This window comes from Chanos chanos, chromosome 4 (genome assembly GCF_902362185.1).
Source record: "Chanos chanos chromosome 4, fChaCha1.1, whole genome shotgun sequence".
NCBI classification, from domain to species: domain Eukaryota; kingdom Metazoa; phylum Chordata; class Actinopteri; order Gonorynchiformes; family Chanidae; genus Chanos; species Chanos chanos.
In genome coordinates this window covers 9,379,934-9,397,564 of record NC_044498.1, presented here as the reverse complement: position 1 = coordinate 9,397,564, position 17,631 = coordinate 9,379,934, and the positions used below count along the sequence as shown (strand labels likewise).

The 17,631-nt window shown below is 39.7% G+C and overlaps 3 protein-coding genes across 3 annotated transcripts in view; all 3 read right to left on the bottom strand.

Annotated features, from left to right (window-relative positions):
* The window catches only part of gpr176 (G protein-coupled receptor 176), a 7,067-nt gene extending 4,014 nt beyond the window's left edge, over positions 1–3,053 (bottom strand). The window contains exon 1 of the mRNA XM_030770918.1: positions 2,819–3,053. Coding sequence (XP_030626778.1) covers positions 2,819–3,053 — 235 coding nt within the window. The remainder of the gene's footprint in view (positions 1–2,818) is intronic.
* A 3,833-nt stretch (positions 3,054–6,886) lies between these two features.
* Positions 6,887–11,149, bottom strand: LOC115810625 (acyl-coenzyme A thioesterase 1-like). Its single transcript, XM_030772599.1, has 3 exons — positions 10,611–11,149; positions 8,784–8,986; positions 6,887–8,036 (listed from the first exon to the last, which is right to left on the bottom strand). The coding sequence occupies exons 1-3, from the start codon at positions 11,137–11,139 to the stop codon at positions 7,431–7,433; spliced, it is 1,338 nt and encodes a 445-aa protein (XP_030628459.1). The 5' UTR covers positions 11,140–11,149; the 3' UTR covers positions 6,887–7,430.
* Positions 11,150–14,377: 3,228 nt separating this feature from the next.
* LOC115809441 (acyl-coenzyme A thioesterase 1) lies at positions 14,378–17,392 on the bottom strand. Its single transcript, XM_030771106.1, has 3 exons — positions 16,861–17,392; positions 16,308–16,510; positions 14,378–16,131 (listed from the first exon to the last, which is right to left on the bottom strand). Exons 1-3 carry the CDS (start codon positions 17,387–17,389, stop codon positions 15,526–15,528), a joined length of 1,338 nt encoding a protein of 445 aa, XP_030626966.1. The 5' UTR covers positions 17,390–17,392; the 3' UTR covers positions 14,378–15,525.
* Positions 17,393–17,631: the final 239 nt, after the last annotated feature.

The following is a 17,631-nucleotide window of genomic DNA, read 5'->3' as shown; positions in this document are numbered from 1 at the left end:
GAAAGGAACAGATTAAATGTAGAGTAAATGCAGTCACAACTCTTAATGAGTCTAATATAATTAGACAATCCAATAAATGTATTATAAATGTGTCTCAATGGAGAATTGCAATATATACATGCTTGATGCTCGAACATCAAATGTATGTGGTGGGTAGAAGGTTGACTGAGTCTAAAGGGAATTTTCACACAGATTAAATGACCCACACTGACCCATCCTCTGCCTGTATTGGTCACCAGTGTCAACAGCTTCATCTCTGCTGTCAGATGACTGGCTCAGAGCACCGTCAAATAAATCAGAGCCTGCTTGAACTGAAAAGCAATGCTTGTATTGGACATCACTGCTAAGCAGGCAACAGGTAACAAGGTGACATCATTTTTGTTTTGATTTTTTTTTTTTTCATAGGGTTAATATGTGTGTGTTGGGGGGGGGGGGCTCATTAAGAGGACTCTACTGAGTGTAACGCCACACATACACACACATAAACACACAAACACACGCGTGTGCATTCACACACACACACGCACACACACACACACACATACACACGCACAAACTCTTTCAAGTAAAAAGAGCTGACTCTCCACGAGGTAAAGGCATATTCTCTCCTTTCATCTTCTCCTGCTATCATAGTGCAATCGGTAAGACATGGAAGCCCTGGTCTCTGCCTTCACCCCTCCCCCTTACCTGTAACTCTGTGATGTTTCAACTCGAAACAGATTTTCTGGAAGTTTCCCTCAGCACCTCTACCCCTCTCCCGTAGTGCCATCTGCACCTTTCAGGTGTTCCATTAGCTGCTTCTCTCCTCCTCGCTACAGTTTGCTCTTTTTTTCCCTCCAGTCTTTTTAAACTTCTATCACACTGTTCTCTCTTTGGTTTAAACTGTTTTTAACCCCTGGCTCCCTGTTTAGATGAAATGCTACTGCAGAGCAGGTATAATATCCGGGACAAAAAGGTGTCTATTTAAATGGTATGTTTCGTGTATGTGTGTGTGTGTGTGTGTGTGTGTGTGTGTGTGTGTGTATGTGTGTGCGTGCGCACATATGTGAGGAGGGATTCAGATACAATTTGCAGTTAGATGTAAGATGACCAGATAATGCTAAGATATACCCTTTAAATTGGTGTCCACTGATCAGTCATAGTACTTTTGGTTTTGCCCAAGCAAAATTTCAGGGATATTGGGGTGTATTTGTCATAGTGGCAATGTCTGAGAATCTTTATTTGGAAAACACTATATGTATATGATTTTGAATTATGTCACAATTTCCATTCACTTCAGAACACCTGTGTGTTACTGTATGATGACCAAAAAAATTTCAACAGTTCTATTGATTACCAACCCTAAGTCCAGACCACTCATAAAAACTTCCATCTCTCTTGCTCTCTCTCTCTCCCACACACACACACACACACACACACAAACACAGTGCACTAACATATATACAGCATTCTTGCTTTACTCTCTCTAGTTGTACGCTGTATTAAAGATCACCATGGATCCCTTAAAATTGAGGAGCGATGCTGAAGACAGATAGGATTCACTGAGACAGAGAATGTCACTGAGACCCTGTCTTTGTCCCTGTTTCAGGCATCATTAGTGTTTTAGAGGCTCCGACAGTGCATTAAGAGGCCTCCTGGAAATAAGGATGAGTATAACACATAATGATGATGGAAAAAGGAGTGAGTAAATCCAGTCATAATAAAGACAGATGAGGGAGAGAGGCATTTTTCAGACAGTTATGATAATGTACATGTAATACACTTGCTTTTCACTTTATTAGAAACACCTGATCTGGACCTACATTAAAGACCCACTTTATGCACCTCAAAGGTACACCATACAGGTGTACAATCACAGACTGTAGTTTACGTATTATTTTGGTAGTAGACCATTCACAACACAACAATCACACTGACTTGGTTCTGTCATGGTCGTGGGAGTCACACTGGTATGAGTGTATCAGCCACAGCAGTTTTGCTTGGGTTTTGACACACGTCAGTGTCACTGCTGGGTTGAGAAAGGTCCACCACCACAAAACATCCAGCCAGCAGTGGTCCTGTGATCCGAAATTGACCGCCGATGAAGGGCTAGAGTACAGCTCACGCAAATTGTGTACGGCAACATATGGGCGATTGTCTCCTGCTCTACATCAACAACACGTACGAATAAGACAGGTGATTCTAATAAAGTGGCCGATGAGTGTATGTCACACACAGACACACACGCAGATACACACACAAACTTCAAACTTACATGCAGACTGGAGAGGCACTGTCAAATATTATTTTTCCTTATTTATTTATTTGTTTGTTTGTTTTTTGGCTATTACTTTTAGATCTCTTCATATTTTGATGGGTCATGTGTTGCACTGACACTTATTGGTTTTAGTAATGTTGTTGCAGGGAATTCAGCCTGCTCCTGGAAAACATTTTTTGAGAGGGGCCTCAAACAATCACGTGTCACCACATTAAATCCTCTCTCAGCCTAGTGCTTCATGAAGACACTTGAAACACTCAACAGATCTCAGTAGCACATATCTGACTTTGGAATTTAGCCAAACCAGGGGACATTACTCTATTGTCTGTTTATTATAAACAGAAATTGACTAGGCCAGCTACTCTTACTTCAAAACTGAACAATTCCATTGTTAATATACAGGGCAACGAATGCTTACAGACAAGTAAATTTTCAACTCAGTTTGTTAAAAGATCACAAAAACAATGTTGTAAGGAAATGAGCTTTTTGTATTGCCTTGCGTTTATTTACGTGAATAAAACATACCGAAGTAAAAACGAAGGTCTTGTGTCGTCTACTTACCCAGGAGGGACCCTACGAGGATGAAGACTTGAACTGTAGTGGCAAAGTCTCTGTACGCTTTCTCCTGACTGAAGTGAATGTTGTCCACATGTGTCATCTCGTTAGCCTGACTGTCATCCCAAACACCAGATGGAGAAGAACTGTTCTGAAAATCTAGGTGGAGGTTCGCAGGGGTGAAGTTTGACGTCCCGTTTTGACCGAGTGGAACCCAGCTCTCTCCGTTCTCTCGTTCCATTTTTTCTTCAGCTCATTTGTTGCGGCATTAGACGTTTAACTCGGCTACATGTTATGATCCTTGACTCGGAATGGATTTGTGCGAGAGGTAAAAAAAAAAATATATGTATATATACTGTCCCAAACATAATCATTAGTGGACTCATTCAGTCATTGTTCATATGCGTCCATTTCAGCGTCCCCACTCGTTCTGTCGCCGGTGTCTCCTATGACTAATAAGAATAGTGTAACACTGAGGAGTCGCGGAGAGTAATCTCGGCGGATTCCCCCTCCGTGAATGGGAAGTCTGAGATAGGATGACATATCTGTCTCTGCCTGTGTTGACTGGCATCATCCAGCCATTTTGCCCCGAACAGCTGGATTTCTAGTCATCCTGACAGTCTTGCAGAATTCCATGAGTTCATATCCAATATTCAAAATGTATATATGTCAAACACCGTTGCCTGTAAAATAAATACATTAAATATAAGCCCCATAATCATGAGAGACTGCACCACAAGCTTTAATCTCATAAAGCGCGAGTTTTCATGTGTTGCTTCAGTACATGTGAAATTATACGACTGAGTAACCCGCTACTGTAAAAAAAAAAAAAAAAAAAAGAGAGAGAGAGACAGAGAGAGAGAGAGAGCGAGAGAGGGAGAGAGAATTCCACCTTCAAATTATGTTGATCAGACCGCCAAAAATGGCAATATCTAACACGAAGACTGTTTTATGAATAACATAAAAATGTAATCAGGTGATAAGGCTTTCGTGAAAACGAGAACGTGAAAAATTATGAATCTTCCTCGTTGTGACTATTTTAGTCAAATGACAATACAACGTGTATTGACACAATGTCTACATACCCGAAAGCGATCCTCGTCCACGCAGCTCTGCATCCAATACAGTAGATGTCCGTCTGCAATAACTTGGAGTCTTAGAAATAGGCATAGCTTACAAATCACAACAGGCAGAGTGAAACGACTACGAATGTCGGCGCTGATCAGACATAGTCGATTGGTCTCAGTGTGCTTGCGTGAAATGCCTCCCTGCCTTTATTTTCATGGAGAAAAAAAAGTATCGCCAAAAAGGAAACGTCGTGCTCATGTCATTTGTTGTCTTAAGGATGGAATCTGAGCCAAAGATTTGCGGTCAACTCCGAGAGGCCAGTAGAAGCCCGGGGTTATCAGAAATCTTGACAGAGCCATATCTGTGCAGGCCAGTTATTTTTTTTTTTTTTTCGACAAAACGTTTAAACCGGCCTTGAAATTTCAAATATACCACAGTCGAATTTGAGATTTTTTTTTAATGTGACCATGGCTATATGCCGAATAACATGGTCACAAATGTTTTTGTGGGTTTTTTTACATTCATTAAATGAGGCAAATATATCGTGTCGTAGAGAAATTCCTCATGACTCTACTGAATTCTCTCCGAGCTCAGAAAACGAGACTCTCCCGAACTGCCCCTTGAACGTGCTTTTAGGAGAGACCCAAAAGCTGCTTAGCTCCTGTGCGGTGCAAAAGGAGGTTGGTGAGTTACTAAAACAGCAGTGAATATAACAGAAATTTTTAAGAAAAATAATTAATTCAATAGTGACGAAAAATGGGCGAAAAATAGCCTGACTTAATAAAAAAACAGGGACACATTCACCTGAGTAACAAATTCTGTAGATCTTTACCTTGGCAGATTGGCTCAATGAGTGGTATCAGCAACGCAAATAGTCGTAAAATAGTACATCATTAGCCTTCTGAGAATGGAATAGCTCACGTGAAAAGATCAAGGACCCAACGGAAAAAAATATACACAGAGCATTGAAGAACCTTATCACCATCCCAAGCTTTCTCATTTCAATAGCATAGTTCTTTCAGCATAACTCTATTTTCTTGTGTTCTTGTGTGTGTGTGTGTGTGTGTGTGTGTGTGTGTGTGGTGTGTGTGTGTGTATCTGTGATTATGTAGATGCGGAGAAGCTCCTAGATTGCTAATGAGATTAAAACATATTTATGGTATTACAATTTCCTTCATCTGAGTGATTGTATCATTGAACTTGTACATGATTATTCCATGTAGTTCACTCCACATTCAGTGGAATTATAATTTTGTGAAATGGTGACATTTTACAATGGGCAACAGTAAGTGTATTAGCAGGAGTGGTATTATAAGGGTAGTACAAGTATCAGTGATACACAGTACTTGTAATAGCAGCACCAACCATAGTGGGAGGCTGCAGAAGCAGCAGCAACAACAGCACAGCAGTAGCAGTGAGAGTAGGTGGGTATCCAGGCCGTAGGGTAGAAGAGGGAGAATAAGAACACATTTACACATTAAAGGCTGGCAGGCTGGCACCAGATGCTTAAACACACAAGCCACACATGCATACCAACTGACATACATATATAAGGACTGCATAAGTGTGTGTATGCTCAGTGTTTTTCCTAACAGTTCGATTAATGGCAGTCATACTTTCACATATTTAAATAGTAATCCTCGGGCATCAGTAACATGTAAGCAGAACTGAGAATCAAATTCCACTTCACTGCTATTTTTTCCAATGATATTACTCATTGCTTATGAATCATAACTCTTTGGACAAGGCTAAATGAATTGCTAATTCATCTGTACAGTGAATCATTAAGGAATACTTGATTAGATTTCTGTTGAACACTCAATATGGCCCTGTTTTAGATGTAATGTGATCTTCTCCACTAGATGGAGGCATAAACTATAAACTAAGGAATGAAGTGAAAAGGGATGTGGTACACAATCTGACCACTAGGTGTCCAAGATCATCCTGACATTACTGCACGTCAAACAAGAACTTTCAAGACTTCTTTTTCTGGCGGCAGCTTTCCATATTCATGGACTCCACACAACACAGCTAGTTGCCGAGATTTACAGATACATTAATTGGGATCAAACTGAAATCAGACAGCTAGAGTGAAGATAAAGATATATATTGTGGAGCAAAAGGGGACAGGGTTATTTAATATCAATAATACCATGGCCACAGAATATCCTCGTTTCGGATTGGATGACACGTATCTATTAGGGACACCTCAAACATGGATCCGGTCAAAAGTTTAATCACCCTTCTAAATCAATGCTTCTGAGACGTTAAATGGTAATCAACCATAACAACAGGTGTAGATAACAGTAAAAGGTATTTGCTTTAGGTTTACTCTATGCCATGTCAGGGCACCCTAAACGATAAATATCTTAAGTGCTATACTGTTGCCATAAAACATCATTCCTTATTCCACACACACATGCAATGCAGACAAGACCGAGAGGTGGTCAACCAAAGATACTAGAAAATTCATAACACAGGTAGGGCTCGGACCATACACGTCATCACTTTAAATTCTGAGCACTTTAAAGCATTTTCCACTTCAAGGATCTTGGGTGATATCCTGGACCGCGCAGCTGTCCAGTTTCAGAGGCTGTCTTCCTGCATCGAATCCACCACTACACACTGGATTTTTCCTTTGCCTCCAAAAACCATGTGCAACAGAGCAAGGAGAATATGGATTTATGTCCTCAATGAGTCAGCTTTCTCACTGCAACAATGTTTTTAAACTGTACATAACAGTCTAGCACAGGGGAAATGATATCAATTGACCTTATAGCCTATAAAAACATTTTTGTAGCCATTTTCGACTTGGGATCAATAACCACTTACTTTCATTACTGTGAGAACTCTGGTTTTTGTATTTCTTTTCAGCATGATGACATTTTACATATTCATCTACCTGTTGTACTTTATTAATAGACCACAGTGAAACAGAAGGCCATTGGTAAACACAACAGTTGATTTTCATCTTCCTTCATTTTATTTAATAAAGTTCAAAAAAGGATGTGAATGTGTGTGAACTACTGAAACAGGAAAGCATTAATTATTTAATGCAAAGGTACAAGTTTGTTTCATCAAACAGATCATCATAATAATCTGTAAATTGATCACTTACTCTATATGAGTACTGTTAATACCATTCAACATATATATATATATTTATTTACTTCTTTAGAAATGCATGCAATCAACAACATAAAACAAAATAATCTCAGTGCATAAGTTGAATTTACTCTAAGCACTGACCCATATGGACTCCTGAAACAAATAAATATTTTCCATAATAAACTATAAGGTTAACTGTCTCATTGAAACTACTAGAATTCCTCTGTAAAAAGGCCAAAACTAAATGGTCACAGGGTCTCTAAATAATTGTAATAATTAAGGCACTGTCCACTCCTGTTCATCACTTATTAGAATGTATGCATGTTAATGAAACACGTGGAGGAACTTCATTAAACCTGGATGAATTTAAGTAAAAGAACAGTCATTCCACTTTTGATAACAGCATCTGCTAAATGGGTAAATGTGAATATAAATGTGCGTGTTAAAGCATGGATTGATAACTGTCACTGACACAGCCCAGGTTTTTCTTGAAGAACTCCTGGATCTTCTTCCAAGCATCTATCTGGGCCTCTGCGTGAGTTTTGGGGTCACCCCCAAAATTCACTACTTTCCCCACGGCACCATGGAATCCTGAGGGGCAGTGCGGCATATAAGGAACCTCTAGGAAGTGACCTGCTTTGGGGTACGTGATTATCTCGTAATTAGCTTTCCCATGATCCCTCAGTCGCTTGGTGGCCAGCTGAGCATGATAGAGACTGTTCCAATTCCTGTCGTCTTCTGACACCAGAAACAAGATGTTACAGTTGGTTCGCTCGACCGGAATCACACAGGCAAGATTTTCTTCAGCTGCTGCGTCTGCCAGCGTGTCTCTGATGTCTACAATACCAGACTCCGTAATGAAGGCTCTTTTAATGTCGGATGGAAGGGGAGGGATGACCATGTCTTTATAATGGAGGGGAAATAGCACATTGGCACTACAGGAGTTAATACAAGCTACAGCTGAAATGCCTGACAGGAAAGATGCCATCGCCAGTGACAGTTCTCCGCTCTTTGAAATAGACAAAACTCCAATTCCAGGACCTTTCACCTGTAGCCCCCCACCCCCCAAGTCCAAAAAAAAAAGTATGAAAATTGAGTTTCGAATCTTCTAGAATACATACAACAAACAAAGCGAATGGTCTACATTTATGAAACATTAAATAAAGCTTGACGTTGCAGATTTATTTAAAGTGCAGAGTAGGGGCGTAACAATTCACCAATAGGCATCGGAAACCGGTGTGACGACATCAATACGTGGACCCCTGGATCGATCTAAATGTATCAAGAACCGGTCGATGGCCCGATTCTAAAGTTACGAATCGGTTGACTGAACCTTTGCTGCTAACTCTACTTTAGTTTAAACTAAGCTGCTGTGGGAGACTGACTGATCCATCGTTAGCCTACAAGTCATGTCACTTTCAAAATAATAATGACCGCCTCTCATTCACTAATATATCTGCACAGCATCTTGCTTTGACCTTTTACTTTCTACAAGAGTAATGTTAGGGTTACTTGCGAGGTAAAACCAAGAACATGTTTGACAACGTTGACACAGTTTACACTGCCATCAAATTTAAAATCTCAAGTTTGGAAGACATCTGAACTTTATAAGAAGAAAGGAAAATGAATGTCTACACTAAACAAATGTTAAGAACTTTCAGATTGCATCCTATTGATAGGATGCGCATAGCACCGCACCGAATCGCTGAATTGTTATAACTGAATCGCTGATCAGTGAATCGTTACACCCCTAGTGGAGAGTAATTATTTTATACACAATATAATCAATCATTACCTCAGGCAATTTCTGCAAGAATGTTACAGCCTCTTCAAAGTACTCCAGGTCCAGTTTGCTCACTGCTTTGGGTAAATCCTGGTAGCCATAGTAAGCCAGGGCCAAAACAACAAAACCTTTGTTTGCCAGTAATGATGCTCGTACTTCTGATATGCCGCCGCCCAAAGTATATATATCTATAACTGCAGGAAACGGACCAGGACCTGAAAAACCAAAAATGAGATGGTCACGGTGTGATTGTAGGTTTATATTAAGCTTTAAATGTTTCGGGGAGAACAGGGTAAGTTCAGCCAGTGGGTACAATGAGCCACCCCCTGTATCTATGTAACCATAAACAAAAGTAATAATGTGACCACAAATTAAGGAAGTATACTTCACATTACTCAATCCATCTTGGACTCAAGCACACGGAGAGAGTGGTAAGCAAACCAGAGCCAAAAAAAAAAAAGATTTGTCATGTCAAGTGAATCCATCATGTCACCAAAGTTATCAGTCTTGTATCTTAATTAAAATAGATACGTTTTAGAGACTATTACATGTTAATTCAGGTCAGTGTAAGCTACAAAACAAGGCCATAAATTTAGCATAACTGTGAATCTGAGCCACTGTGTGAAACAGTTTTGTCAAAACGGAGGTTGTGGGGTAAAATGTGCCAGTGCTGTTGGGGGAAGCTGAGTCAATGGCTAAGTTTACGGCCAAAAGATAAGTTACATATATACAGGCTACATATATACAGAGTAACAGATAGCAAGACGGTACAAAAGAAAGACAATTAGAGGCTCAGCTTCCTTAGATGATCCAAAGAGAGCAGCAGGGCAAGTGTCAGAAGGGAGGTCCATCTGGTCTGTGGCAAAGAACCGTAAGACAGACAGAATGACACCGAAGAGGTAATTCAACATAACAAGTAAAGGAAAAGTTCCCAGAACAGGTTATGCCAGACTAGCAAAGCTCATCAGATTTTTGATGATAAAATAAGAGTTTGAATTTGCCAGCCACAACAAGACACTTGCAGATCAGTTTCATGGACTAACGCCCTTAAATGCACGGAACTTACATTTGAATTAGAAAGCAAGGGTGCCATTTCTATTCCTGAAAACCAGACCGAGCAAAAGAGAGCAGGTTAATTCTTTTTAAATAACTTATTTTTATGTTACAAAATTACAACCCTAGGTTATTTTTATCTTGCAAAAATATTACTTTAATGGGTTTTTTAACCTAGGTCACAACTGGTTTGAGTTCTTCAGAAAGTGCCACCATCTATCATGAGGTGATGGGTGATAACCCCTAGAGGGCTCAATTTACCCCACCCCCATGCTCATTTTACCCCTACCTAAGGGCAAGTTGTGCCAAAGGACTAACTTTTTTTGATTGGTCATTGTTCTAAAACCATAGTAATAGGATAACTAGTTTTAATTTCCATAGGTAAACAACAGCCTGAGGCATATATAGTAACTATTATTTGAAACTAATACACTTTTATTTTGCAGTAAAATAATCAAATGTAAAAAGTGGCTCATGTTACCATGTTCTCCTCTTTATTACTCAAATATGAATTAAACATAATTATTTAATCATCTCTATCCCACGTTTCAGCTGTTCACTGTGACTTATAAATCACTCAGTAAGAGTGTTTGACAATAAATAAGTGTACTTTTCATTTTGGTTCTACGTCTGTTGGTTTAGACTAATACATATAAAATACATCAGATGAGTACCAAATTTCACGAATACATGTGGTCTCGTTGTACAAGAGTGACCTTGTAACAGAGAATATCTATATTACACCGAAATGAGGTGCGACTCAGGTATTCGGGCTTTGCAACCAACCAGGTGGCAAGAACAGACATCCACGTATCCTGCCGTCTTTTACTGGTATCCTTCGAACACCGTCAGCCATAAACCGCCTGGTGTTGATTTCTTGAGCAAGGACCTCTCCGTGACCACTGACCACCTCAAAAAGAAACTGTATCGGGCTCACAACGTCCCTCTTCGTTAATTTACTGTGCTGCTGGTCAGGCTTCAAGGACCAAAACAAGCCCATTGGTTCAATACCAGTAAAGCTGCCAGCCAGGGACGGCTGGCTGCTCACGTCCACCTCCCCGTTGTGGTCTGCCAGGTACGTTCCTGAAGAGTTATAGACGACACCTTTGTCGTCTGTGACTTTGCATCTCAACTCTACCTTTTGCTGTGGAGATAAACCGTTCACCTTTACTTGAACTGGCTCGTCAAAAAAACAGCTTGGACCAGGGAGCAGGCGCAACTGGGCAGGAGAAAGAGGATTCATTTTTACGGTGGCAAAAGTCCTTTGGAAGATTTTTCCAAAAGTCGAAAATGCCCGTATCATCTGGAAACCCATGGGCCGCCCAAAGCTGAGAACTTTCCTCCAGTAACCTGTGTAACGCATACTTGCGCAAAAGTCAACCTATCCCCAACCCTCACAGTCAGTCCGCGCATGTGCAGAACGGATCGTGCACTTACAACCGTTTCCTTAGACCAAATGACGAGTGAGAAGCGCATCTAGATTAGCATGTTTATCGAGAGTACTTTGAAATTTTGTTGTTGCCCTCTAGTGCCCGATGTATGGAAGGCATTTGACTGGTGAGGCTCTTCCTAAGTTATTTTCTTGTGACTTTCTTGCTGATTAAGATGAAGGAAAAGAATATTTCTTATATTTGATGTTTCCAAAATATCCTTCACCTCCTCAATTTTCCTCAAAAGAAAACCAGTTTAGTACACTCAGACCCCATGGGGGAAAACATAGAGTACTAGCTCTTCCTTTACTAGCACCTCTACTGCAGCAGCTCAGTGAACCTTCCCAGACCATCTCATTTCATTCTCCCTCACTTTCTTTCAATATAAATGTCACTGAGCAACTCACTCTGGGAATTCTGTGTCCAAGAATTTTTTCTCTGCTTTCCCAGGTAGCATCCCCTGTTCTCTGTCAAACTGCCTGCAACTTTTTAAAAATTCATATACTTGAGGCTGATTTTCTGAGGACAAAATTATTTTTTGACTGATAAGACACGACAGTATACTTTCTAGATTACTGTTTCGCAGAACAGTTGGAGGTTTGCTGCTCCAACACCATACTGAGATATGCTGAATACATGTTTGGTTTTCCTATAAAACACAATATTTTTTATACCAGTTAGACTCAGTTAAATCAATCTACAATGTAACATTTATCAGCAGTTGGTGAGGAAGATGATCTCTGTGTTACCTTGAACTTGGGCTGAACATAAACTAGACAGGTTGCTCTCATCCTCACCATCAGCTAAGTCAGATCCAAAGTAATAACTGGTCCAGCCTTAATCAGATCAGACAGAAATAACATGACTGAAAAAATGACTGAGTGTGTGCTTCAGTAGAGGAGATACTGGGAGTATTACCGGTAAGAAATAAAAGAGATATTTTCTCTATATGGTCTTTGAAATATTGAGGGAATCCACAGCTTGACCAGATGGAATAAAATATGGCATTTTGACTGACATTTTGATAAATTTTGAATATGAAAAGTTAACTGTGAAGTTAACTGTCTTTTTATGATGAGCCCTGGAGGGTAGAGGACAGAGGCACTGGGAGAATTCCAGCACCAGTAAAAAGAAATCTTGAAAAAAAAAATTCTTTGGACATTTGAGATCTTTTTGTTACTTGACCAGAGTTTGTTTGTGCACATGAGGTAGGGTGATCAATACTACATTTCTTAGAGTTGAAAGATTTTATTTCTTATTAGAAAGTGCTGAAAGCCGATTGGCTAAAACACGCTCAGAACCACACCTGGTTACATGCTGTGGTCACTGCTATGATGTCTTTAACTGTTAAACTTGTTAAAATATCACTTCACTAAATCATCTAGAAAGTGTCAGTTGCAAGAAAATGTCACGTTACCTCACAACAGTGTGTGATTTGTACTATACAGTGCCGAGAGATATACTTCAGAGCAAACATGAATAAGAAAAAATGTATTATTTAAAAACAGGCTTTAATAGAACCATGTACTTAGTTTTTTAATGCATGTTTACAGTCAGTTATTTTAATAACAGTCAATGCCATACATAATGCCATTTTTCTAGGGCTGCCCCCGACCAGAGATTTTCCTAGTCGACTAGTAGTAATTAGTTCAAGCCATTAGTCGACTAGTCGCACGTTTATAATATTAATTTAATTATTTATATATATATATATATATATTGGGGGCATCAGAAGAAAATGTTTTGAGTTCAAGGACTGAGAATGTTATAAGTAACATTGTTAACACTGTGCTACATTACAGAGAAATACATAACTGTAAGAATGAACCTTTAAAACACGAAGTCACGAAGCCTAACTACCTTATGTACACTTCTTCGTAACTACCTTATGTACACAAAGGCTGGACAATATCTCGTTTGTTTTCTTAAAAATTGTATACACCATGGTAATGTATAGGGATTGAAGTATCTGAGTGGCAGCAACATATGATGGGTTCTCGCAGGCAGCCGTATAATTAGGCAATTAATTATTTAGCATAATGGAATAATAACGTTAGGCTATAACCTGGTAAATTTACATGCTTCAGGTGATAAGTCATGTTTGAGGTCGACGAGTGACAGGCTAATCTTTGCATGCAGAGTTAGTATGTGACCTTCCTGAGGTCCTCCTTTACACGCTCGAAATGATCCTACACTTTGAATGATTTCCTGCGAAACCCAAACTTTTGAACTACAAGGCACAGCTACCGAATTACGACGGAGTATTAGGGCGACATTGAGGGGGAGGTCGTAATATTAGGGGAATAAAGTCTTAACTGTGAAAAACGTCATGGTATTACAAGAATAAAGTCGTAATTTAATGAGAATGAAGTCATAATATTGCAAGAAAAAAGTCGTACTATTACGAGAATAAAGTCGTAATGTTACGAGAAAAATAATATGAGAATAAGATCGTATGTTTCGAGAAAAAATCAACAATTTTTAGAAAATTACCAGCAACCAACAGTCCTATATGATCATGCGGTGCTGATGTGCCAAAAGATTATTTCGTTATTTGTGAAACCTATACTAAAGTATAACTTCACAAGATGCTCCACGCTCATCATTTTAACGCAGGCGGCTGGCTGCTTGTCTGATATTTCCCCTCTAAATGACAAGTAGTCTGAAATTACGACTTCTTTCCTTGTAAAATTACGCATTTATTCTCATAATATTACGACCTTATTCTCGGAATGTCAGATTCTTTTTCCCTCAATGTGGCCCTAATACTTCGTTGTATCCGAATGGAGTTTGAGTTGTTTTTTCCTTTTTTGTTTTTTTTCCTGTGAACCGGCCAATGAAAACTTCGTCAACTAAGACTCTTCTCATGGACTAACAACAGTTTGGTGGACGAGGGGGCAGTCCTACATTTTACATATTCATTTACCTGTCTTACTTCATTAATAGACCACAGTGAAACAGAAGGCCATTGGTAAACACAACAGCTGACAGACTAGATTTTCATCTTCCTTCAGTTTTTTTATTTAATAAAGTTAAAAAAAGATGTGAATGTGTGTGAACTACTGAAACAGGAAAGCATTAAGTTTTTACAAGTTCGTTTTATTAAAACAGATCATCATAATAATCTGCAGATTGATCACTTACTCTATACGAGTACTGTTAATACCATTCATCAGATATGATATATATTTATTTACTGCATGCAATCATGCATGCAATCAACAACATAAAGTAATCTCAGTACATAAGTTGAATATACTCTATGCACTGACACATGTGGACTCCTGAAACAAATAAATATTTTTCATAGTAAACAATAAGGTTAACTGTCTCATTGAAAGTACCAGAATTCCTCTGTAAAAAGGCCACTACATTGTCACCAGGTCTCTGAATAATTATAAAAATTAAGGCACTGTCCATTCCTGTTCATAACTCATTACAATGTACGCATGTTAATGAAAGACGTGGATGAACTTCATTAAACCTGGATGAATTTAATTAGAGGTAGAGTCATTCTACTGAACCTCAGAACCCACCGTTATGTCATATTTCTCAGTAAACAACTGATAAACTTGTAAACACCTAGAGTTGGCAAAAGATAAAACTATTAGTAGTGTGTGTGTCTTGGAAGCCCATTTAGATAACAGCGTCTGCTAAACGGGTAAATGTGAATACAGTCGGCCTACGCACATGCTCCCATACGCTTTAAATCATCTCTAGATTACTTATAATACCTAAGACAACGTAAGCGCTATGGAGGTAGCTGTTATGTATTGTGTTGGGAATGATGACAAGAAAATAAAGTACGTACATGTTCACCACAGACGCAACCATCGTAGCCTAACTACATAGGCTAGTACACGTCAGCAACAACGTAATATTTTCTTTCTTTCAACACTTACAGATTGCTTTCGTTTAATTACCTGAAGGAGAAATCCACTGATTAAAAACACAGAGTATTTAAGATACAAGTACATACAGAAAACATAACTGTAAACAGAGAAAAAAATTATTTTTTTTTAAACACAAGAAGTGAACCAACGGGACCTGAGGCGAACAATGCTCAAACAACGAGTGCTGGAGAGAGACTGAGTTTCTGTGAAATGACGGGAGGCAGCAGGTATGTCTACATATCGCTTCATTCAAGCGAATTCACCGTAGTGCTCGGCGCATGGCGAATTCAAGTTTTGCTACTTGGAACCTTCTGGATTTTTCTTCCCTGAACATTTTCGATCCGCGGATATGGAGGGCCGACTGTATGAATGTGCGTGTTAAAGCATGGATCGATAACCGTCACTGACACAGTCCAGGTTTTTCTTGAAGAACTCCTGGATCTTCTTCCAAGCATCTATCTGGGCCTCTGCGTGAGTTTTGAGGTCACCCCCAAAATTCACTACTTTCCCCACGGCACCATGGAATCCTGAGGGGCAGTGCGGCATATAAGGAACCTCTAGGAAGTGACCTGCTTTGGGGTACGTGATTATCTCGTAATTAGCTTTCCCATGATCCCTCAGTCGCTTGGTGGCCAGCTGAGCATGATAGAGACTGTTCCAATTCCTGTCGTCTTCTGACACCAGAAACAAGATGTTACAGTTGGTTCGCTCGACCGGAATCACACAGGCAAGATTTTCTTCAGCTGCTGCGTCTGCCAGCGTGTCTCTGACGTCTAAAATACCAGACTCCGTAATGAAGGTTTTTTTAAGGTCGAACGGAAGGGGAGGGATGACCATGTCTTTATAATGGAGGGGAAATAGCACATTGGCACTACAGGAGTTAATACAAGCTACAGCTGAAATGCCTGACAGGAAAGATGCCATCGCCAGTGACAGTTCTCCACTCTTTGAAATAGACAAAACTCCAATTCCAGGACCTTTCACCTGTAGCCCCCCACGTCCAAAACAAAAGTATGAAAATTGAGTTTCTAATCTTCTCAAATACATACAAGAAACAAAGCGAATGATCTACAGTTATGAAACATTAGATAAAGGTTAATGCGGCAGATTTATTTAAAGTACAGAGTAATTATTTTATACACAGTATAATCAATCATTACCTCAGGCAACTTCTGCAAGAATGTCACAGCCTCTTCAAAGTACTCCAGGTCCAGTTTGCTCACTGCTTTGGGCAAATCCTGGTAGCCATAGTAAGCCAGGGCCAAAACAACATAACCTTTGTTTGCCAGTAACGATGCTCGTACCTCTGATATGCCGCCGCCCAAAGTATATATATCTATAACTGTAGGAAACGGACCAGGACCTGAAAAACCAAAAATGCGATGATCGAAGTGTGATCGTGGGTTTGTATTAAGTTTTAAATGTTTATATGGCTCAAATATGAATTAACATAACTATTTAATCATCTCTACCCACGTTTTGACTGTTCACTGTGACTTATAAATCAGTCGATTAGAGCGTTTACAATAAATAAGTGTACTTTTCATTTTGGTTCTACGTCTGTTGGTTATGGACTACTACGTATGAAATACATCAAATGAGAACCAAATTTCACGAATACATGTGGTCTCGTTGTACAAGAGTGACCTTGTAACAAAGAGTATATAACACCGAAATGAGGTGCGACTCAGGTATTCGGGCTTTGCAACCAACCAGGTGGCAAGAACAGACATCCACGTATCCTGCCGTCTTTTACTTGTATCCTTCGAACACCGTCAGCCATAAACCGCCTGGTGTTGATTTCTTGTGCAAGGACCTCTCCGTGACCACTGACCACCTCAAAAAGAAACTGTATCGGGCTCACAACGTCCCTCTTCGTTAATTTACTGTGCTGCTGGTCAGGCTTCAAGGACCAAAACAAGCCCATTGGTTCAATACCAGTAAAGCTGCCAGCCAGGGACGGCTGGCTGCTCACGTCCACCTCCCCGTTGTGGTCTGCCAGGTACGTTCCTGAAGAGTTATAGACGACACCTTTGTCGTCTGTGACTTTGCATCTCAACTCTACCTTTTGCTGTGGAGATAAACCGTTCACTTTTACTTGAACCGGCTCGTCAAAAAAACAGCTTGAACTAGGAAGCAAGCGCAACTGGGCAGGAGAACGAGGATTCATTTTTGCGGTGACAAAAGTTCTTTGGAAAACTTTTCCAAAAGTCGAAAATGCCTGTATCATTTGGAAACCCATGGACCTCCCTAGACCATGAACTTCCCATCTGCTTCCTCAGTCCAAAGGACGCATCTATATCTCCATGTTTACCGAAACTATATCGGAATTTTGTTGCTGCCCTCTAGTGCCTAATATTTAGAAGAAGCTGAATGATGGAATAACCATTCGATTTCCCTTCAATTTGATTTGAATTTGATTCCCTTTGATTATTTCTTGAAGTTAATGTGACTAACAAATAGACTGATATGGATCTTCCTATA

Coding starts and splice junctions, on each gene's coding strand:
- LOC115810625 (XM_030772599.1), bottom strand. CDS start 11,139: ATGGGTTTCCAGATGATACGGGCATTTTCGACTTTTGGAAAAATCTTC. Junction 8,987..10,610: donor ATGTCTGTTCTTGCCACCTG/GTTGGTTGCAAA, acceptor TTGGTTTTTCAG/GTCCTGGTCCGTTTCCTGCA. Junction 8,037..8,783: donor TCTTGCAGAAATTGCCTGAG/GTAATGATTGAT, acceptor GGGGGGCTACAG/GTGAAAGGTCCTGGAATTGG.
- LOC115809441 (XM_030771106.1), bottom strand. CDS start 17,389: ATGGGTTTCCAAATGATACAGGCATTTTCGACTTTTGGAAAAGTTTTC. Junction 16,511..16,860: donor ATGTCTGTTCTTGCCACCTG/GTTGGTTGCAAA, acceptor TTGGTTTTTCAG/GTCCTGGTCCGTTTCCTACA. Junction 16,132..16,307: donor TCTTGCAGAAGTTGCCTGAG/GTAATGATTGAT, acceptor GGGGGGCTACAG/GTGAAAGGTCCTGGAATTGG.